A 22,091-nucleotide genomic window follows, 5' to 3' on the forward strand; every position below is an offset into this window, starting at 1 on the left:
TCATCTGGGCACGCAGTAGCCATTGTTGATCACGCGAATGGTCCGTGTATACCTTTGAACATGCGCATGCGCGATTTTAAAGCCCCACAGAATGTGTTGGAAAAATCTGGAAAGACCGCGCATGCGAAATCCCTATAGTCTAGCCATGATAGTGACGCATGTTAAAAAAAAAAAAAAAAAGGGAATGTGTTAAGAAAAAGTTTTATTTTTAAGTTTTGGTTTTGTATGTTATTATTATATGTATTACCCAACTATGCCTATTGTAATTGTGACGTATTACCTTGTGAGTGTTATGATAAATGTTGGGATTGTGGAAAAAGGTTTACTTGCAGTGCCGAGAATGAAAGTAGCGTCTAATAAACAATAGGATAAAAAGAAAAAGGGGGGATTGTGAGAAACTATGGACTAGGGTATTGTTTATTAAGATTTTTGTTAAGCTCAATAGGATAAAAAGAAAAAGGGGGGATTGTGAGAAACTATGGACTAGGGTATTGTTTATTAAGATTTATGTTAAGCTCAATGTAAAGTTTAGGCAACAAAATATATGAAAACGCTTATGCAAACAGCTACCAGACACTGCTTGTGAAAGATAAGATAACCGCCAGATGTCCAGGAACCGACAGAAACAAGACAGACAACCCCACATAAGGATATATGAGTGAAGGGTCAATACCTCCACTACTTCATGAACACGGGTAAAGATGTATAAAAAGGGACTGTTTGAACCGCTCAGGGCGGCAGTTGGTGGAGCGCAGACTCCCCTGCCGTCCAGCGCTGTTTTTGCTCATATTCTACTTGCTATAATTAATAAAATTTTAATTGGATTATGATCCGTTGTGGTCTCAATTTATAACAACGGGGGGGCTGCCGGGGTCTCCTGCGCCCAGCCTGCTGTGCTCCACAGGGGGCTGGGCGCTGGGTGCCCCATGGCGGGGCTGGGGGCTGTAATCCCCCGGTGCCTGGCCTGGGGCTGGCTCCTTGTGCTCCCGCTGGTGCCCGGGGGTCTCGAAAGGAGGGCTGGCGTTGCTCCTTGTTGGTGCCAATTAACAACAATTAAACACCAGGCCAGGGCGTTAAAGCCCCGCTTTGTGCCAGGGCACGTGCTGGGGGCGGCCGGGGGCACCGCAGCCGCTCTCAGCCCCTCGTGCGGGGGGTGCAGCGCTGGGGGCACCCCCAGCTCCGGGGGCCCGGCGGGGACTACACATCCCATCGTCCCGCGGCGGGGAGGGGCCGGGCCGGGCCGTGCCGTGCCGGGTGAGCCGCGGCCTTCCGGGGGCGGGTGTCCGGCGTGCTACCGGTGCGGGCTGGGGGGCTGCGGGCTCGGGGGGCTGGGGGTGAGGGGGCTGCGGGTTCGGGGGGCTGCGGGCTCGGCCCTGGGGGGCTGCGGGCTCGGGGTCTGGCGGGCGCTGGCGCGGGGCGCCGGGGTCAGGGGGCAGCGGGCGCCATGGCAACGGGATGCGCAGAGGCGGAGCCGGGGAGCGGTTGAGCGGTAAGTGGGGGGCTCCGCGCCTCCGGGCCGCGCACCCCTCGCCTCCAGCAGCGCTTTGCTTGTCCCAGGTCCCCGCGGGTGCCCCGGACCCAAGGGGGGGTGGGTGGGGGGGGTTTCCCTCCCTCTGCCCCTGGCTGCTCCGCAGGCTCTGGGCTAAGCGGGACCCCCCGGGCTGTGCTGGGGTCGGGGGCGGCCGGAACCTTCACCCTCCCTGGTTCCCTGGGGGGGGTGTGATGTCCCCCTCGGGCTGCAGGAGCACGAAGCCGGTTTGGGGAGCGGGGGGGGGGTGTTTTTCAGACTCAAATGGAGCCTTGTTGAGAGGGGCTCGGGGGGTGGGTGCGGCGTGGAGCCAGCCTGGCAGGCTGCAGCCCCCCGAGCCGGAGAGGGACATCTCTGTGGGAGAGGTGCCTCCGGCCGTGGTGGCACATCGGGGAACCCTCCTCTCCCTTCAGGCAGGAGGTGGGTGTGGATGTGACCAGTGGTGCCGGGTCCCCCTGCAACGTGGAAGAAGAATCCGTAAACGGACGCTGATGGTGAGCGTGGCCCTGCGGTGCGGGGCTGAGGCGGGGCTGGGAAATCCGGATCTGATGCTCTGGCAGCTCTGCCTGGAGGCAGAAGTGATCCCAAGGGCTGGAGGGTCCTGCCCAGCTGGCAGTCGGGAGGGGCTGTGCTCACCCGTGTCTCTGAAGTTGGAAATACCTTTGTAGTTCTGCATTTCACGTGTCATTTCCCAAACAGCACGGGCAGGAGGAGGGCCTCGCTGCTGTTTATGGGATGCTCTGGAGAAACCTGCCTCTGGCTTTAGTGTGTTTTGAGAAAGTCCAGGACAGACTTGCTTCATTTTCTAATGAGGGAATTTTTCTTTCTCCCCAGGCTACAAAACCCAAGAAAAGTTTAAGAGGTACGTACATATGCTGCAGGCTTTCCTTTTGCTGTCCGTAGGTGCTTCGATCTGCTGGGAATGCCTGGGGCAGGGGGGGGGGGACACACTCTCAGGTGGCAGTCCTGGCTACTGAAATGTTTCATGATCCTTGTCTGAAAGCTGCAGATGGTTGAGTGCATCATCATGTCGTTCCTGAACCAGAAATTTTCACCTGCCTCTCACATCAAGCGGATTTGTTTATTGAGGTCCCACATTCCTTTCTTGTGGGCTTTCCCAAATTCAGGGGAGAATATAAGCATTTGTTTCAGTTCTTCCCATCACCTTATCCCTGTTTGGAGGGATACTGTTTGGAGGCCTCTTGCAGCCCCTGATACTGAAGCAGTGCTTTTGGGGTTGCCCAGGGACTCGAGATCCTGCGGGGTGAGAGCTCACAGGTTAAGTGCTGCTTGTGGCCAGTGACTAACTGAATACAAAGCAGCTGGTTCATTTGATAAAGATACCCCATTTCTGGCTAAGTGAAGCTAAATTTTTTATCCACAAAATACTGATCAGGTCCTGGCAGTTCTCTCTAGACTGACAAGGAAGGCCTGACGCTGATGATGCTTAAGACCAAAACTTTATTCTAGCAGATTTCCAAAGAGCAAGCCATACTGAAACTGGGAGCTTTCCTATGCCTGCTTGGTGAGCTCACCTGCCTCAACAGCTTAATTTGTCTCATTTCAGGCTCCATCGATGATGTGCTTGGTGACCTCCTGGGCTATGATGGTAAAACGAACCTTCTTCTCAGCTGAAAGGGCAGCGTCCTTCTATTCTTACTCCCCTCCTGGGAGCAGGAGGTGCTGGTGCAACAGCCATTGATCTGCAAGGGGGCTCCAGCTGTGAGGAGGGGATGGAGCAGGGAGCAGGGCTTCTCGGAGTCAGAGGCCATTGAATAGGCTGGACATCAGCTTTTGGGGAGGCAAAGTGAAGTTCACCTCTGATTAAAAGCCTCTGTGGCCCCGGGGTAGACAGCAGATCCCCCTTTGGAGTGCCTAGGTCAGGAATATGCCCGTGTCCATCATCCTCATCTCTCCCTGTCTTGTTTCCAGATGAAACCTCTGTTAAATCTGCCAAAGCTTCCCAGCCGGCTGTGGGCAGCAGTAGGAGAGCCCAGGACACTGGCTTGCAGGCCAGAAAGAAGTGAGTGCCTTTCAGACACAGCCTCTCCTGTGAGAGATCTCACTTGAAGATCTCTTTGTCCTCCCCAAATCCTTCTGATCTGCCCCATCCTTGGCTTTTCCACCTCCCTCCCTGCCCCAACAGTGATTGCCTGGGAAGGCGAGTTATCTTCTGCGATGCCTTTGGGAACTGGGAGCCCAGAGCCCGAAGCTTTCCAGCAAGAGTTGGGTGTCCCCCAGCCTTGTACATCTTCTGTAAATCTGCTTTGTAACAGTTGCTTAAATAGAGCAGTCCCAGCACTGCCGTCCTTTATCCCAGTGCTATTTTAGCCTCATTTTCTGCGTTGTACGATGCGGCTGGTGTGGCAGCCCTGTGTGGTCTCCTCTGCCTCCCGCTGCCTGGCCTGGCTTGGCTGTCCCTGGACACACTGGCCGAGCTCACGTGTGGTGCTGCTAACCCCCGGGCTTGTGTCATAGGTCCATTTTAGAAGATGATTTCTTCGACAGACTCCCTGCGAAGGACATAAATTCTGCAGAGGTGAGTCCAAGGTTCAGGAAAGAGCCTGGGAGTCCCGAGGGCTGGGGCTGAGCCGGGCCAAGGTTGCGGCGGTATCACCCCGGCCAGGTCAGCAGTGGCGTGCCAGCGATGAGCTGTGATGTCTGGCTGAAGAGGTAACCCCTCTCCAGCATCCCAGTGGGGTGGGGAAGACAGGACAGGGCGGGGGTGGTGGTGGAAGAAGGGCTTCCTGGTGCCTTGGGTGAGATGGAGCAAAGCTGGGGGGCACGTGCTGCTGCAGCCCAGCCTTCCTGCGTGCACTTTGGGTAAAGTGTTGTAGGAAGGACCTTCACCCAGAGCAACGGCCTTGGGTTTTCCTGATGCTTCTCCTAGAGGCAGCAGGATCTCAGCAAAGGAATTGGGGCACAGGGGGTTTCCAGAGAGGAGGACACCAGGAGGAGTTGGGCATGTATTCTTCTATCTCATAAAACGGATATCAAGGGATATGGGGTAAGGGGTGAGGAGTTTCCAAAAATCTCTTCCCCTCAGATGTCTCCCCTCCCTGGCATGCAGGGATCCAGTGTCTCCGACACAGACCCACAAGCTGTGCTGCAGACCCTGAAGGCAAGTCCTTAAATCCCCTCCATCTCCATCCATCCCCTCCATCTCCATCCATCCCCTCCATCTCCATCCATCCCCTCCATCTCTGCCCCAGCGCGCTGCCATGGCCTCCAGCACCAGCCTCCGAAGGGAGAAGCAGCTCTCACCCTGCTCCCCATCCTTGTCCTCTTGCTTTCCAGGATATGGACGACATGGAAGCTGATCTCCTGGGAATCCCGAAACCCAGTTCTGGGCCAGGGAAGGCAACTGTGAAAGGTCCTGGGAAATGTGACTTCTTGGGAGGAGGAGTAAAAAACACAGGGAAGCTGGTAGCTCCTGAGGAAGGTAAAAAGGAGATTCTGCTATTCTTTTCACACCCTGATTGTAAACGAGCAGGGATATTTTCCTATCCTTATCTGGGATACGGAGCAAAAAGTGGATTTGTTCCCTAAAATGCTTTTCCTGGTTGCTTTTTGCAGGAGTGTTATTCTGGCCATGTGTTATCCCTTAGGAGATCCCTGGACGTCACTCACACCAGCAGCCGCTGCCACCTCCCACCAAACACCACTCGGCTGTTCCCTGGGGCGGTGCAAAGTGTTTCTGGTGGGGAGCCCCCTGCTCTGGGGGCAAGGAGAGCCAGAGGAGCTGCATTTCAGATCTGCCAGCCCCTAAAGTGCCCTGATCTTCCCCTGGCCCTTTTCTCCTCTGCTTGCAAGGAGACCCCTCCGGAGAGATGTGCACCTGGCAGGGCTGTGGGGGGGTCTGTCCATCACAGCGGGTGCTTTTAGGGGGCTGCCACCCAAAAAGCGACCCTTAGCTAGGGTGGGACCGGGGCATTTCTGCAGTACCTTGTCTCTGAGAGCCGTGGCCTCTCTTTCTAGGAGAGAAAGTGCCTGCGATGGAAAAGAAGGCGCTCTCATCCCCTGCCGCTCCCCGACACAACAAGAAATTTAACTTTGAAGGTGGGATCTCACTTCACGCGGCTGCGGGGGGGCACTGGGGGCTCTGCCCGTGCTCTTTGCCTCCTCGGTTAGCTGGAGGCTTGACTGGTTAATAAGATACGGAGTCCTTCACCCCTATGATGCTAGTGCAAATGTAATCCTTCAGAGGTGACCAAAGGGAAAAAAACCTCTGCATTCGAGGCCCTCCCCAGGACAGGACTGGGGGGTGATTCCTGGGGGCATTTGCATTTTTATATGTGCTTTGGTTTTTAATGATTGTAACGCTTGGGAGCCCCTGTGTCAGAGGAGATTCTGTCCAGCTTCTGAACAGGGGAGTGGTTTCCTGGCACAGCTGAAATCTGGTTCTCAAAGCCTGTGCTTTAACAAAGATCAGGATCTGTTAAAATCTGTTAAAAAAAAAAAACAAAACCAAAAACCCTAATGGGCTTTAGGTGATTTAGGTGGCCTTTCTCCCCTTTTTCTTTGCCTAAGCTGTGTTCAGGCATTAAAGCACCCAAATTTTTGAGTTATTTTCTTCTGGGAGGATGAAAACGTGGAAAAACTGAACGGAAATCTAAGTCTTTGAGTGTTTGAAGTTCAGGGAGACTCAAGGGTATCCCAGGTCCCTGCAGGACCCGCGCTCATGGCTTTGGGCAGATACACTCTGCTGTCCCCACGTGCACGTTGTGGGGAACAGTGGCTGGCGTAGTGCAGAGCTCTTCTTCTAAATAATGTTGCGTTTGTTTGTTTGTTTTGTTATTCTCTTTTCCTGTACCTGCTGGGTAATTCCCAGATTTAGATGATCCTTTGGCAGGACTTTTGTCTGATGAGGAGCAGGATGCTCCCAAGAAACCAGCTCCAACAGGTGCTAAAAGCAGCTCTGAGGAAAAACCAGAACAGAGCAAAGAGAAAGGTAAGTGGGGTTGCTCAGTGCATCCTCTTTGTATTACATAAATCAGCAGCATGGATTAGTCTGTGTGAGATCCAAAATGATTACATTGAAAGCCACCTAGTCCTACCTCTTATTAGCCAGTAACGTAATTTATAGAGCAGCTTGGTAACAGGGTTAATTGTGCCACAGCTCACCAAGTGCTTGATACTTGCAGTGCGCCGCAGATTATGGAGCTGAGCTTTCCTTTCCAGGAATGGAGGCTCTGATCTTACCTTTGACCTCATCCAGCCCGTTCTGCACGCATTGCCAAATGAGAACAAATTTTCTGGGTCAGGATTTGCGTGTCTGAGAGCAGCACCAGTCTGTGCCACACCACAACTGGGGCACCTCTGGGTGGGATCCAGCTGTGGCTGTGTTACAGGCACTTGTCCCTCTTGTTCCTGCAGCAGGGATGCTAATGGGTCTGAGGGTCCCCTAAAATCACCTTTCACCCTGATAAATCTACTCTGGATGCAAGTAGCAGCTGGTGGGTTAGGGCAAGGTCTAAGGTGTGTTGGTAGAGAGGGACTTTAGGCAAAAGGGGACAGGAATTATCTGACTGGAAACTTTCAAAGCTAAAGAAGCTCCTGGCGTTATCCAGAGCTGGAAACCCCAGTGTCAGTGGCACCCAGCAGTGTCCCAGCAGTGGATGCATGGCTGCAGACCAGGCAGTAGTGCATTGCCGCTCTGTTACTTGCTGTGAGATCTGTTCGCTGATCTTAAAAATTACTTTTTAAATGGTCCTGAGAGATAAGAGCAGGCAGGGATGCTTTGATCTCCTGTTTAAAAAAAAAAAAAGCCCTGATCAAACCTTTACCATGTGTGATCCCATCCACAGAGCCACCTCCACCCCAGACGCCCCTGCACACCGTGGCCCCGGTCCAGAGGAGGGCTGAGCTCACTTTTGAAGATACTGATGACGACCTGATGCATGCGCTGGGACTTGGCAGTGGCTCAAAAGGAGCTGAGAAGCAGGGAAAGAAGGCAGAAAAGTAAGGGCAATGAAGAGGCAGTGAGAGTAAAGCAGGGGATGGCTTGTGCGTTGGGATGGTGCCAGCATGCTGTGGGGGTGGGATGCTGGAGCTTCTGCCTGTGGGTCCCAGAAAGGGGCAAGAGCAGCTTCGTTTCACAGAGAAGAGCCAGAGCACCCTGGCAAGGCTGTGTGACAAGAAACAGCCCTGCCTCCCAGGGAAACCTATCTGCCACTGTGTCACCAACAGAGAGGTGCTCCGGCCAGCCCGCTCCAAGCTGGATGAGTTGCTGGGACAAAATTCCGTGGCCAAAATCCTGGAACAGCCAGGCACAGGAGAGCGCAGAGAGTTCAAACTGGATAAGAAGTACCAAAAGCAGCCAGGTGAGCGTGGCCAGGGATGCTGGGAAGGTCTGCAGAGGTGATGGCGTTGGCTTGGGAGGGCGAGATTGATTTCTAATGTCCTTGAAGGGGAAATACCCTTTCTGTAGTGGTCAGCAGGGTGGCTAATGGGCTCCCAGTCAGCTCTGGGGCAAAGGTGACTGATGCAAAAGTGTTGTACCCTGCCTTCGAGGCAGCCTGGGGGCATTTGCACAGCAGCTGTAACTCAGTTGCCTTTGGACATGGACTGATTCTCAGCAAAGCAACTTTTCCCAGCCACGTGGAGGAGACACGTTGCTTGCAGGTTTCCAGGGAAGATGTTTCCAGCTGTGTCTTCCCAGAGGCAGCAATCGCAGTGGGAATTGCAGGGGAGGAGGAGGAGGGCTGGTGTCTTTGCAAACAGCCGCTCCTCTAGGCGCTGACTCAAAGCTGCTTGTCTGAACAGAGAAGGAAGACGGCTGGGACAAGGAGGATTTTGTCTTTGGAGCGTACCAGCCGACGGTGGCCTCCATGCCCAAGGGCCAGCCGGCGAGGAGGCAGCCTGTGAGGTATTGTGCTCTGCGTGTGGAGCTCCAGCCAGCAGCCACGCTGCCCCCGCGGCAGAGCGGGCAGGGTCCCCGGGCAGGGTCCCCGGGCAGGGTCCCCGGGGTCCTCTCACAGGCACGTATGTGACTGCTTCTCCTTGCAGCAGGTTTCCAGCCGAGAACAGCGGCGAACCAAAACCAGAACCCCACTCCAAATCTCCTCCTTCAGCCAGGCACAGCCCTGTGCGGAGCAGCCGGACTCGAGGTGACTGGCTGGGCTTGAAAGATGAGGATTTTATGGATGCGAAGCCAACATCTGCAGCAAAAGCCAATCCTGCAGTGAGCTACCCCAGCCCTGGCACAGCCCAGCAGCCCGGCCCCACCAGCCAGCTCCCGGCTGCAGAGGCAGCGCTGGCTAAACCTGACCCGCTGGAGGAAGACAACTGGCTGAGCGCTGCCTTGTCTCGCAAGAAAGCCCAAGCACAGGCGAAGGCTCAGGAGCAAAGTGCCAAGCCCTTGGAGTCCCCAGAAGGAGGGCTGGATCCCCACGCTCCTGTCAGGTAAAAGCACAGCTGGTGGCCACAGGGCTCCCATCATGCAGCTGCTCCAACAGGACGTCTCAGAAATCCTCTGCTCGGATTTAAGAAATCCATTTTAAGTGCTCTCTTGCCTCGGGTTGGGTTAATAACGCAGAGGTTTCTCCCACTGGTGCAGCCTGCAGGGCCATCGCACCTCTGGGCTCTCCTTCTAGTCATGGCTGAGATTGCACGTGCTGCCCCAGGTCCTGTGGGATTGTCCTGGATCAGCATACCCCCACGAGCTCCACGCATGCTCCTCATTCCTGCCTTCTTTCCCCTTCGTTCCTCCTAGTTCCAGGAAAACCACCTCCTCCAGCTGAGTTGGCACAGACAGGTTCAGGCTTGTGCCATTGGGATGGGACTCAGAAGTGAATTGCAGAGAAGCAGCCGCGTGTGTCGTGGGCAGGGGCATGTTGCCCAGGGGAAGGGGGTGGATGCAGCAAGGAGGAACTGGTGTTCCTCCAGAGATGGAGGTTCTGAGGTGTCTTTGCTCCCTCTGAAGCCAACAGGTTGAATCCTGCCGCAGCTGAGTGGGATAGGTTTTCACCTGCAAGGCAGGAACTGGTGTTGAGGGAAAGGATCTTGTCTTTCCTTGCCTCCTGGGCTCTCCCCCATGGGGTGTTTTTTGCTTGCAGCCAGCCAGCCAGCCCCACAGGAGCACCGCAGCAGGCAGCTGTCCCGCAGGACCAGGCAGCGAGTGCAGATGGCTCCAGGTGAGGCCTCCTTCACCTTTCAGACACCTCCACAAGGGAGAATTCCTGTGGGAAGCGGCTGCATGTGTAGGTGGGGGAGCGGGGAGGGCTGGTAGCCAGCCGTGACCACTTTGGTCTGGGACCTGTGTAACCGGGAAGGAAGGCAGCGCTGAAGGATCGTCGGGCCCTTGCCTGTTCGATCGCAGTGCGACAGCCAAGCTTTAAACTTGCAAAAATGCCAAGCGGGATAATGTCTGCGTGCCTCTCCCTGCGCTGTGACACTGCTGTGCGTCACTTGTGTCTCTGTGCCCACGCAGGCAGCCGGTCCCCTGGCTCAGCACCACGAAACAAGCCTCGGTTCAACCATCGGATCCTGCGAAGGGGCATCCCTCCAGAAATGCCGGTGCCTTGGGTGCGTTTCCTGTGGTTGTACGGTTCGGGCAGCAGAGATTTGTACAGTTTGGTATGCGGAGAAGGGTCTCCCTGCCCTGAAAAAAAACCAAAACCAACCCCCCAAAAAAAGGCAGGAACCACAGCACTTCCCTTGGCCACATGAATGCTGCCCAGGCTTTGACCAGCCATTGTCGGAGCAGGTTGCTGAGCTGCAGGATCCCACCATCCCCATGTCAGCTGGTGTGCTGGGGCACACTGAGCTCCGCAGTGCTGCCTTTGGGGTTTTGGAAGGCTGTGAGGGACTCGCTTTGCCGGAGCAATGGGTGTGCATAAGTTCACGCTGCCCCATCTGTCTTCCCTTTGCTGCCCCCACACTTGTCCCACCAGTGCTATGTGCTGGAAAGACCCCCTTCTGCTCTGGGCTGTGGCTGTGCGCCGGTTCAGAGGCCGCTGAAAGTGGCTTAGGGGACCCAGTCTCCTCCCTAGGTGATGGAGATGGAGGAGGAGCTGTGCTTTGTCCCTTGATTTACTCTGCAGAGCAGAGTCCCACCGTTGTGTGTGGAGTGGGGATGCAGACACGGACAAGCCTGTCTGACCCTCTGCCCTCATTGCCAGCTCCCAGAGCGGAGCGCGACCCTCATCGCTGTGCCCAGGAGACCCAGGCCCTCATCCTGCTGGGAGGGAATGGTTCCCATTGCTATATTCAAATCATGGACTTGTCCAATTTTCAGCCTCTACAGGCTCATTCCCAGGAAAGCAGGAGGCACCAGGCCCTGCCCCGCTCACTCAGGTAGGTGTGCTGGGTCCGTGCCCCGAGCGGTGCAGGATCAGGGCAGCGATCGCAAGCCCTCCGCTGCCGACTCGCCGCCATCCCACTCTGTCCGTGCTCCCTCGGCCTGAGGAAGGATGTGCCCCACTTTGCATCTCTGGGAAGCCGTGTCCATGGAGGCAAAGAGTTTGGAGCTCCCCGAGGTGCCACAAGTTGCGTTTATCAGGCCAAAGCATGGGTGCTATGGATGCTTTGTAAATCATGTGTGTTTATAGCCCTGCATGGCCTGAGCAGCATTTACACAGTTCCCCAGGCATATATACATATTATATTAACTAGACAACAGAGGCTCCAGGTGATAAAGGACTTTTTCTTCAGTTGATTTTCCCCAGTATAGTGTTGAAGATGCTCTGAGATTATTTCTAGACAACTGAAGGAGAATTGAAGCCTTTCACAGAGAAGGCAGCTCTTGCTTGGTCTTTGAAGCCTCTCCTTCTCATCCAGCTGGGCTCCTCGCCCTGCCCTGGTGGTGGGACACATGTTGTCTCCCAGAGGGCTTGTGGTCTCAGCCTTGATTCTGCCCCCAGAGAAGGAAGAGCGCAGCATGCTTGTGTCTGGGGTGGGGGCTGCCGAGTGTCACCTGGGGAGAAGGGACCCACGCCAGCACGGGGATTGGGCTGGGGAGGGGGTGGGGGTGGTACTGCAGTAGGCTGGAGATGGATCGCCGTTTCCAGGCTAGGAGGAGATGTTCTCCCCAGGGCTTTACCTCCCTGAGAGCATCCCTGTGTCTCCGCAGGTTCCTGCACCCAGGGCACATGTCCAGGCTGCCCCGCAGCTGCAGGTAAGGCAGGTGCCTTCTTTTGGAGGCTGATGGCCGCACCACAAAGCCACTGATCCTGAAGGGCCTCGATCTTCTCTCTCCATCCTTGTAGGCAGAGTTCTCAGCCCCGGGCTTGCAGCATGAGACGAGGCAGGGGGCTCCCGCAGCCCAGCTCCATGAGGATGCATCAGGCTGCCAGGCAGCGCTGCTGAGCGCCCAGGCCCGTGTGGCAGAGCTGGAGAGCCAGGTGAGCCCCATTGCCTGCTGAATGGGGGACCACGGGTGACCCAGAGGGAGGAGAAGGAGCCATATCCTGTCCCAATAGCATCAGGGTGACAGGGGAGAGAGGTGAAACCTCCCTGTCCAGAGACGCCTATGGCCACCAAGTGCTGCTGTGGGAGTTCTGTCCCCAGGGCAGCACAAGGACTTTCTCTCCGGGTGCCTGGCAGGTCCGAATGCTGGAGCTGGAGCGGACACAGCACAAACTGTTGCTGGAAAATCTCCAGCAGCGGCACCAGGAGGAACTGAATCTCCTTGAGAGCACCCACAGGTACCAGCCTCTCACCTGTGCTTCCCTCCTCGCCTACAGCTCTGTCTCTCCTGGGGTGGGAGTGCTGGGATGCTTCCCAAATCTGCCCCTGGGGCAGGTGGGCGCAGAGCCATGTCGATGTGGACGTGGTGGGGGCAGAGAGCAGCCCCACAGGTGAGCCAACATGGGAGTCCACTCTCACCACCACTGTCCCCTGGGTGACAAGGAGGAGGGGCTGGTCCCATTGCCAGCGCACCCCCAACCAGGCAGCACAGTGGGCAGTAGCAGGAGGGTTCAAGGCTCAGGTCTGCGTGTTTCGCCATGCACACAGCAACACTGATCTGCTCGCAAACCCCTGTGTGCGCTCTGCGGGGGGGGGGGGGGGGAGTGCTGGGTACTGCTGTGGAAGCAACACTTCTTCCTGGCTGTGACCTCTCGGGGCAGGAACCAGGTGAAGGTGGTGGAGGACACCTATGGGCAGCGGGAGGAGAGGCTGCGGCTGGAGAAGGAGCAGCTGATGGCTCAGCTCCTGCTGCAGAGCCAGGATGCGGAGCGGGCACGGGCAGAGCTGCTGGCGCAGCACCAGCAGCGCCTGGCCACGCTGGAGCAGCAGAACAAGCTGGAGATGGAGCGTCTGCAAGAGCTGCAGAGGTGAGAGTGGCACGAGTGGCACACACGTGTGGCTGGTACCCACAGTCTCAGCGAAGGAACCAGGGAGTGGTTTGGGGACATGGTGAAAGGAGAAACCAGACTCCAGAAGCACTGGGTTGTGGGCAGCTTGGTGCCTTTTGGAACGGGGATTTGCTTTGTAGGTGGACACAGGGAGATCTGACTGGAGACGTGGTTTCAGAGTGAATGCATTGTATTTTGAAAGATGCTGAACCCAATGTTTTATCTTCCCCCAAATCTCTTTTATTCAGGTCAGTGAGTTCAGTGAGTCACTGATGTCCACATAGTTTGGGTCAATGACAAATCAGTTTTTGGTAGAGGAGCTCATAACCCCAAAATTGGGCCCATCCCAAATCTGGATGCCTGTCGGTGGAATGCCCCAGGACAGACCCCCATGCCAGCTCAGCTCCTGGCACCTGATTCTCAGCCCCACAACCAAGCCTCTCCCACAATGCCTATCATGGGGAGCACTGGTTTGTGCCAGCCTGTGGCAGGCTCCTTCCCCGTGTCCCGCAGGGTGTCTGTCCAGGAGATGCGCAAAGACCACGAAGAGCAGCTCCAGCGGCTGAAGCGGCTGAAAGACCAGGAGATCGATGCAGTGACCAGCGCCACATCGTACACCAGGTACTGACAGTTGTGTTCCCACATTGGTCCCTGGCCACAGCATTCCCTGTCCTACACGAACCAGGCTTGGACCATGGCAACAGGGGCCATCCCCTCTCCCACCCACTGCCTGCGGGGATGCTGAGCTGTGTAATACCCGTCAGTGCCCCCCGGAAGCAGGAGCTGCATCTTCCTACTGCTCTGCTGTGACCCAGAGAGGTTCAGGGCAGGGCTGCCCGGCCTTTGGGCCACCAAATATCCCCCTCTCCATTGCGGTGAGATGAAGTGTGTCCCACAGGGGTGACCCTCCCCTCACTTCTCTCTGCAGGTCTCTGAATGGCATCATCGAGCGGATGGAGAAGTTCTCCAGCAACTTGCATGACCTCTCGCGAAAGGTGGAGGCCACACACCACCCCACCTCCCAGGAGCTGGCCATGGGGGTACGGCAGCGGGACGAGCAGCTCAAGGGTATGTCTGCTGTTCCTCTGTGCCGGAACGGCTGCGGGGTCTCCACCGGAGCTGGGGGTACCCAGAAAACAAGGAGAAGTTGCTCTGAGTCAGCCAGAGGCTGGGAGCTGAGGCTGGCAAAGCCTTGCCTGCCTTGGTCACTGGACATCTCGGGGTCTTCCCTTTACAAAGCAGTGTCCTGGGGATGTGCCAGGGGTGATGAGCACAAACACACACAGTTTTTCTGTGAACATGGTGTGGATAGAAGGGAAGAACTTCCCGCCTCATGCTGCTCGTGCCTCTCCCCAAGTGCTCCAGGACAGGCTATCGCAGCAGCAGAGGGACATGGAGGAGGAGCGGAGCCGACTCCAGGAGGTGATCGCTAAAATGGAGGCCAGGCTGAGTGAGCAGACTCGGCTGCTGGAGCAGGTGAGCCCACACTGTGTCCTCTGCCCGGGTCGGCCCTCCTGTCTGGGTATGGGGTATGTGTCTCACCAACTGGAGGTTCCTGGCCTGGAGGTTGTGAATAGCATCTGTCACCTCTGTGTCTGAACGCAGGAGCGATGGAGGGCAACGGCAGAGCAATCCAAAGTGGAATTACTGCAGCACTCACTGGAGGAGCAGCGGCGAGTCATGACCCAGCAGCTGTCCATGGAGCGAGCAGAGCTGGAGAGGGCGAAGGTGAGGTGGGGCAGACATCTCCAGGGCTGCACTGCATTGTGTGGTGGAGGCAAGAGCTGGGTGCTGGGCTGCAGCATTCTTCTGCAGCTCTCTGCCTCCTCAGCCTCACACAGGGGGAATCGCAGTCAGGCCAGCCCTCTGGCTCACGGATGCAGGAGGCCGCGGTGTGTGCGCATGGCACGTGCTGGTTCTTGAGGAACACGGGACCAGAGCTCACGGTGACAGGGTTCACACCAGGCACCGTGGGCTTGAACCAGCCCCTAGATGTTGCACGGCAGAGATGGGTTAAAGGAGAAAAATCCTGTGGCGAATGGGACTTAGTGCTTCTTCTCTCCCTCTCTGGCAACGCTCCCCAGAGTGCTCTGCTGGAAGAGCAGAAGTCCGTGATGCAGAAGTGCTCGCAGGAGCAACGGAAGCTGGCAGCCGAGTGGGCTGAATTTCACACCCAGCAGCAGCTGAGGAAGGAGCAGATGGAGCGCAACATGGACCGAGCCCTGAAGATGGACTCACAGAGAGAGGGCACCATCATGAGCCTGGCCAAGGTACCACAGTAGAGCCCCTCTCCATGGCCTCCAGCACCACCTGGCAGCTCACGGATGGGTCCTGCCCACCGGGGAGATGTTCAGCCCTGCCTTCAGGTGTTTAAAACAAGTTTTAAGAGACATCACTGCCGTGGTGAGAATCGGGCTGTTCCAGGAGCAGCCTCCACCAGCCTGTTTTAGATGTTGACTGAAGCATCAGTCACCTCTGTCTCTCCCCTTTGCCTGTGAGGAGTTTGGGCAGCCAGACCAGGCACAGCCGCCTCCATTGTAAGTCTGGTGAGAGGAAACCCCCATGGTGGGTTAAACAGAACCTCCCCATGCCATGGGGACATGTTTGGAGCCAGTTCTCCCCCCTGGAGCTGTCCAGAGGAGATATGTGGCACAGACTGTGGCAGGGCTGCATTTCTGAGGGCTACCAGGGTGGAAAATAACCATTCAGGCTGGGTGTTTCCACTGCTGACAAACTGCCAAGCCTTGAGCATGTTTTAGAGTGTGTAGCATGGGTGAGGGGCTCCGTCCTTTCTGGGGAAGGAGTGTGTGTGTGTGTGTGTGCCTGTACAATCCCAGCTCTGCCAACCCTGGTGCCCAAGGGTGGGTGGATGAGAGCATTGGTTGGGTACCTGGTGGTGTTGCTCTGCACCCCAAACTGGCAAACACAAGAAGGAAAACAGGGGCAGATCTCTCCCATCACTTGGGGGGACATGAGATAGTGTCCAGGATAGGGCAGGTAGTGCATTGATTTTCCCCATGCCCATCCTAGGAGCAGGCAGAGCTGAAGATCTGGAGCCATGAGCTGAAAACCAGGGAGGAGCAGCTGGTGAGGGACAGGGAGCTGCTGGACAAGTCCTGGCAGGAGCTGAGGCTGGAGAAGGAGAAGGTGGACAGGGCCACACTGCGCATCCAGCAGCAGGAGGAGCAGATTAAAAGCACGACCAAGGTAAGTGAAGCATCTGCGCTGCAATTCACAGCTGGGGTTTCACATCCCTCCTTGAGTGCTGAATCCCAGCGCTGTCCTGGGAGGGGAACAGGGGGTGCACAAAGGAGCCCTGCCCCAGGGCAGCGAGGGTCCGTGTCCCCAGCCTCCTCAGCTGCTCTGCCTTGCAGCTCTCATCCCAGAAGTACAAGGAAGGGGAGCAAGCCCTGCAAGAGGCGTGCAGGATAGAGTCCGAGCACCAGAGGAGGCTGCAGGTCATGGAGCAGCAGCTGGAGCAGCTGAAGCAGCAGGAACAGCGTCTTCACGAGGCAAAGACTCCCTTGCCTTTCCTTCTTGGCCTGGGGCCGCTGTGCCAAGGGCCTGAACCTTTGCCAACAGTTTCTCTCTCTTTCTCCCGGGGATGGGGCAGGAGCGGCTGAGCATGGCTCGCCAGAGGAGACAGCTCGAACAGATACGTGAGGAACTGCCCACCAACTCTGCGATGCTGCTGAACACAAACCAGGGCCTCAGTGCCCCTAGGAGAGGCCTCTCCAGCACACCGTGTAAGGCTTCCTGCACGCTGCTGGGGGAGGGGGGGGACGGGACATGCTGGGGGCCAGTTGCACTTGTATTCCACTTCTCAGGAGGCTTGGGATGTTCCTGGGGGCTCATCACACACTCAGATGTGAGTTGGCCTCCTCACATCCTCTGAAGGAGCTCAGCAGAGACCTCTGAGCCAGGGCAGTGCCAGGAGGGGGCAGAGGGGGCAGGAAGGGAGAGGCAGGTGGATTAAAGGCCGTTTGCAGTGGGAGGTTGGGGAGGACCCTGCTGCAGGGACATGCAGGCAGCAAAAAAAGGGACACTTGTCCGTCTGCTGTTCCTCTAACGGCAGCGGTACCACACGGTTGGGCTCTTGTTCCAGGTTTTCCACTTCCCACCAGCGCGCTCCCTTGGCATAGCCCAGGGGGTAGCAGGGACACTGGGGCTGGCCCCACCGAGCTCTACGCCGCATTGTTGCTGCTGAAGCACAGGGCCCAGCAGGTGAGGTGGTGGGAAACCAGGGCTGGAAAGGGCTTCAGACCAGCTGGGTGGGAGCAGGGCTGGGTGAAGCCTGGGTTGAGCCTGACGGCCACAGGGTGGGTGTGAGATCGTTGCTGGGCTGGGTGGGCTCGCAGAAGCCGTGGGCACCTAGAAGAGTGATACCAGCAGCAAGGGTTGGTGCGTCCTCACAGCTTGTTTCAGGCTGGTTGATAACATCCTTGGCTTGATGGCGTTGCCCCATCCCTGGGTGGCAGAAGCCAGCTCTGCTGGGCTCTGGCTTCATGATGTCCCCATCCTCAGCCCCCTCCTTCCCTGCTGGGTCCTTCCCCAGGCAGGGATGCTCTTTGAGCCTTCCTCTGTGGGCCTCACTCGGTGTGAGGTTATGGGCTCTGTGGGGAGCCCATACACCCCGGGGGCTACCACAGATGGGTACCTGCCCGCTGCTCGCCGCACGGAGGAGGGTTTGGGATACTCCCATCACTCGTGAGCAGCACCCTGGCCTGTGACCCCATTTCTGTGGCACTCTGATATCCGTGCCATCTATCCCTCTCTTAGGACCATGATTTCTTAGAGAAGGAGCAGTTCTTCCTGGACACCCTGAAGAAAGCAACCTACAACACTTCATCTCTGTCAGGCTGAGGAGGTGGCATCCCCACGCACCCCAAGGGATGGCTGTGCCTGTCCCCGCAGGAGGCTGCTGTGGAGGAAAACAAACAATAAATAATCCCAGTTCTCTGCTGAGGAAGTGTCCTCTTTAAAAGCAACCTCGGAGTGTTCAGAGCGTGAAATCCATCCCTGGGCTGGGAAGTCTGGCCTCCATCCCTCAGGGCCAGTGTCCCTGGCCACCTGGCAGGCACTGCTGGGAGGCAGTGGCCACCGTGGGTGTGAGAAACTATGGACTAGGGTATTGTTTATTAAGATTTATGTTAAGCTCAATGTAAAGTTTAGGCAACAAAATATATGAAAACGCTTATGCAAACAGCTACCAGACACTGCTTGTGAAAGATAAGATAACCGCCAGATGTCCAGGAACCGACAGAAACAAGACAGACAACCCCACATAAGGATATATGAGTGAAGGGTCAATACCTCCACTACTTCATGAACACGGGTAAAGATGTATAAAAAGGGACTGTTTGAACCGCTCAGGGCGGCAGTTGGTGGAGCGCAGACTCCCCTGCCGTCCAGCGCTGTTTTTGCTCATATTCTACTTGCTATAATTAATAAAATTTTAATTGGATTATGATCCGTTGTGGTCTCAATTTATAACAATTTCTGGTGCCGTGACTCGGATAAGGAACAGTGGGCTTTGGTCCTCCGGGGAGGCGCCCCGCGACATTTCGCGGCCCCGCGACCAACAGCTTACTCCAACCTTACCGACGAACCTAAATTCTAGAATAATGAGCAAAGGAGAAACCGGTAAAATCCCATAAAAATTCTGTGCACGGGAGTCCGGACGAAGACGCAGGACGCGTAAGTATATTGCGAAGTTGTTCGCGGGTTTGCCGTTCGGGCAGGATTGGGTTTCCTGGAATATAACGAGTGAGAGGTTCGATATACTGAACCAAGCGAGTGCGGACTCTTAAGTACTGCGTCTCCCATCTCCCGCGAGGGACTGGGCCAGGAACAAGGGGAGCGAGTGAGTGTATGTTTGTGGATATTCCAGAAGATGGGGGCGAAGGGCAGCAAGCCTTCGAATCCCATGGGAAGGGTACCCACTGTACCTAAGAATACCCCTCTGGCATATATCTTGGACAATTGGAGATATTTCCCTGGAACCCTAGGGAAAGATAAGCAGAAAGTGATAGAATATTGTACTAAGATATGGGGAGGGAAGAGGATTTCTAAAAATGTCTTTTGGCCAGTCTATGGGTCAGAAGAAGATTGGGTAAGACAGCAATTAAACCTCTGGGTTAATAATAAAAAAAACCCCTTAACCCGGAGGAGAGTCAATATGCGGAGGTGTGGCTAAAAAACCGGGAGCTAGACTTTACCCGCTGAATGAAATAAAAAAACTAAACAAAAGAAAAAGAAGGGAGAGTTAGACGAAACCCTTCTAACCCCCCCTCCTTACATTTCTCCTCCTGCTCCTGCAGAGGTCCCCAGAGCGCCCACTCCCCCACCAGAGTCGGAACAAGGGTCTCCCCCTCTTCCTAAACGCGTAACTAGAAGTCAAAAAGGGGCAGCTCAAATATACCCCCTAAGAGAAAAGCCCATGGGGGGACCTCAACCTGTGATCGGATATATTTCTGTGCCTCTAAATTCGGCTGACCTATGAGATTTTAAAAGGACCGAGATGGGACACTTAATTGAGGACCCACTCGGAGTGGCAGAAAGATTAGATCAATTTCTGGGACCAAATCTTTATACTTGGGATAAGATGCAATCTATCCTTTGTCAATTATTTACTACCGAGGAAACCCAGGGACCCCAAGCAGATATTAAATGGCCACTCCAAAGACCTAATTGGGATAATCAGGATCCGGCGCATAGAACTCATATGCAGGACCTGAGAACTATAGTAATTCAGGGGATTAGAGAAGCAGTACCCCGTGGCCAGAATATCAATAAAGCATTTAATAAAATGCAAAAGAAAGATGAGAGCCCCACTGAGTGGCTGGAACGACTGAGGAAAGCCCTTCAGCTGTACTCTGGGGTAAATCCAGACAACCCTTTAGGGCAAGCGCTCCTCAAAACTCAGTTTGTGGCAAAATCATGGGAAAAACTTTAGCGGAACACTTCAGCAGGAGAGGACAGATAAGGGTGAAAGAAATAATTAAGCAAGAAAAGCAGATGGCCAGCAAGGGCATAAATTACCTTAGACTGATAAGAACACTGCAAATGAGCAAAAGGTGAAAAGTACACCATGAGGAAGACCTACAGCCTTCCTCCCATAGACCACTGCCCACATTCTAAAGACCCCGGCCCACAATTTTTGGAAGAATCTGCGCAAGCGTGAAAGACTGATAAGCTAATTAGCATACGAAGAGAGGGTAGGCGGGTTCAGGTAATGAATATGTATAGGCGTTAATGGAATATTCATTGTTTCAAGCTTATTTGCTGCAGTGTTGCTTATTTTGGTTACCGGATTTATGGAATGTGGAATTTGACTTTGATAATTGTTACTGTGATTTTGGCTATATTTTTGATAATAATAGTGAGCTCTTGGTGTTGCTGTAGAAAGATACCTGTGTGTTGCATTTTGTAAGTAGTAATTCTGTAAGTGATAAGTGTGTTCTGTGAGTGTAAGCTGGGAAAAATGGGAGGAAAGCAGAGTGGTGGGATTTTAAAGAAAAATCCGCTAGGGTGTGGTTTGAGTCATTGGAAGGATATTGGAGGATCCGCTGGTGGAAATGTGAATAGGAAAACATTGATAAAATATTGTAATCAATGGTGGCCGCTTTATAAGCTGGAATGTGGAGAAAAGTGGCCTTTTAATTAATAATTACAAGGTTATTAATAATTGTTATACTCATTTATGCTGGAAATGTGAGAACATTTCTGTATTCAGTATATTACAAATGTTGGTATGTGGTTATTGTCTTGAACATCCGAGGGGTGAATGTGAACCTCTGTATGTTTTAAAGTGTATATGGTGTAAAGAATTATTATATGTATGGTGGCGACAAGAAATTGAATGCCCTGACTGTAAGGTTTGGACGCCTTGGGATAAGAGAGAGAGCTGTAAGTGAAATTAGAGTCTCTGTGGCTGGGATAGCGATTGAGATAATAGTAAGAAAGGTCACTGGAAGGAAATGGGGGGGGCAGCTGGGGGAAGCGTGAATAAGAGAACTTTGGCTAAGTACTGCAATCAGTGGTGGCCCCTGTATAAGTTAGGGGACAGAGAAAATGGCCCTTAAACGGCACACTGAATTATAATGTTTTGCTAAAATTAATGTTATTTTTAAGGCGAGAGGAAAAATGGGATGAAGTGATGTATGCTGGTATGTTTTTCACTCTGAGGAATCACCCAGAGTGGCAAAAGAGTGTGGTATTAACCTAGCTCCACAAGATCCCTTAATATTAGCAATGGAAAAGGATCAGAGGGGAGGTTGTGGTTCCTTCTATGGAGCAACCAGAATGAAACACGTTGTAAGATAAAAAACTTGTGCTAATGTATGTAAGATCTGAAGCCGGGGGGGTGGAGAGTCAAAAAACCCTGTGAAAGTGTTAAAGTATTGGGGTGAGTTTGTACAAAGCCCCGTATCCCCTCGAAGGTGCGGCTGAGTCACGCTGGACGCATGGCAGGGTGTTTGCTGTTTGCCTGCGAAGGCTGATATGTAATAACACAGACTTAAAGCAACAAGTAGCAGATGTGCATTCAGGGTAAGAAAGAGTTAAAATAGAAGTGCTGCTGCAGAGACAGGCTTGTGTAACCTGCAGAGCAGGAAGAGCATCTCCTGCCCCGAATCCTCCTGATGGTGGGGAGGAGGGGGTTGCTGTTGCTGACGATTGAGCAGAAGGACCTGACAATGTCACCCCGATTGCTGCAGCATTTGCAGCACAACAGGACCGGTAACGGCCCCTCTAGGGCAGGCAGCGGGTCTGAGGAGAGTAAAGGTGAATCTCTGATGGGGAAATTTAGATGTTTGAAAGTCAGTTGTGAATAGGACTGGATAAAGGTTCGAGTTGATTTTTACTAAGGTAATCGTGATGTAGAAAAGTTGGTGAATACAAAACCAACTTATTTGGTGTTAAACTTCAGTGAAAAGAATTTGTTACAGTTGTGGGAGCTGCTGGCCACCAGGAAAACATCCTGAAACCTTTAAAGTACAAACTAAGAAAACAAGTAAGAATGCCAAATTCACCAAAATCTTTAAGTGGAAAAGAAATCTTTAACCAGGCATATCTGGAAATAAATTCCAGGTAAGGAAAAAATGCTTTCCCTGTTACAGTAAAAATGATAAGGGGAAGGTCTGCCTAGTTCAGGTAAAACAATATCCCTTGCTCAGCAAGGCTATGGGGAATATTGGCAGAAAAACTGAAATAAAATACACTCTGTAGCAGTTCTACTAATGTAAATCTGTGTGTTTTACCATGAC

The 22,091-nt window shown here is 54.3% G+C and overlaps 2 protein-coding genes across 4 annotated transcripts; both read left to right on the top strand.

The window, feature by feature from the left end:
* The first annotated feature begins 1,424 nt into the window (after window positions 1-1,424).
* Window positions 1,425-4,695, top strand: LOC308057568 (fas-binding factor 1 homolog). Its single transcript, XM_080411648.1, has 7 exons — window positions 1,425-1,489; window positions 1,942-2,022; window positions 2,363-2,390; window positions 3,096-3,137; window positions 3,461-3,551; window positions 4,007-4,067; window positions 4,599-4,695. Exons 2-7 carry the CDS (start codon window positions 2,020-2,022, stop codon window positions 4,659-4,661), a joined length of 288 nt encoding a protein of 95 aa, XP_080267774.1. The 5' UTR covers window positions 1,425-1,489; window positions 1,942-2,019; the 3' UTR covers window positions 4,662-4,695.
* A 102-nt stretch (window positions 4,696-4,797) lies between these two features.
* Window positions 4,798-17,788, top strand: LOC308057567 (fas-binding factor 1 homolog). Of its 3 annotated transcripts, none has more exons than XM_080411647.1 (24): window positions 4,798-4,970; window positions 5,507-5,587; window positions 6,360-6,479; window positions 7,336-7,489; window positions 7,718-7,851; window positions 8,294-8,396; window positions 8,537-8,932; window positions 9,586-9,663; window positions 9,960-10,054; window positions 10,767-10,825; window positions 11,601-11,645; window positions 11,737-11,871; window positions 12,074-12,174; window positions 12,598-12,804; window positions 13,339-13,446; window positions 13,754-13,893; window positions 14,183-14,301; window positions 14,431-14,553; window positions 14,910-15,095; window positions 15,856-16,032; window positions 16,200-16,337; window positions 16,439-16,571; window positions 16,931-17,054; window positions 17,605-17,788. In XM_080411647.1, the coding sequence occupies exons 1-24, from the start codon at window positions 4,829-4,831 to the stop codon at window positions 17,618-17,620; spliced, it is 3,114 nt and encodes a 1,037-aa protein (XP_080267773.1). In that variant the 5' UTR covers window positions 4,798-4,828; the 3' UTR covers window positions 17,621-17,788. The 3 variants fall into 3 exon arrangements, with proteins under 3 accessions (XP_080267773.1, XP_080267771.1, XP_080267772.1); XM_080411645.1 differs by having other exon boundaries at window positions 16,931-17,049; XM_080411646.1 differs by having other exon boundaries at window positions 8,540-8,932; window positions 16,931-17,049.
* Window positions 17,789-22,091: the final 4,303 nt, after the last annotated feature.

The sequence above is a fragment of the Falco punctatus genome (assembly GCF_963210335.1).
Source record: "Falco punctatus genome assembly, contig: scaffold_52, whole genome shotgun sequence".
Taxonomy (NCBI): Eukaryota; Metazoa; Chordata; class Aves; order Falconiformes; family Falconidae; genus Falco; species Falco punctatus.

Excerpts from the sequence above, each read along its gene's own strand:
- LOC308057568 (XM_080411648.1), top strand. Across the intron at positions 3,138-3,460 it reads TGACCTCCTGGGCTATGATG|ATGAAACCTCTGTTAAATCT; the intron begins GTAAAACGAACC and ends TCTTGTTTCCAG. Across the intron at positions 4,068-4,598 it reads AGGACATAAATTCTGCAGAG|GGATCCAGTGTCTCCGACAC; the intron begins GTGAGTCCAAGG and ends CCTGGCATGCAG.
- LOC308057567 (XM_080411645.1), top strand. The coding sequence starts at position 4,829 with ATGGACGACATGGAAGCTGATCTCCTGGGAATCCCGAAACCCAGTTCT. Across the intron at positions 6,480-7,335 it reads AGAACAGAGCAAAGAGAAAG|AGCCACCTCCACCCCAGACG; the intron begins GTAAGTGGGGTT and ends TCCCATCCACAG. Across the intron at positions 8,933-9,585 it reads GATCCCCACGCTCCTGTCAG|CCAGCCAGCCAGCCCCACAG; the intron begins GTAAAAGCACAG and ends TTTTGCTTGCAG.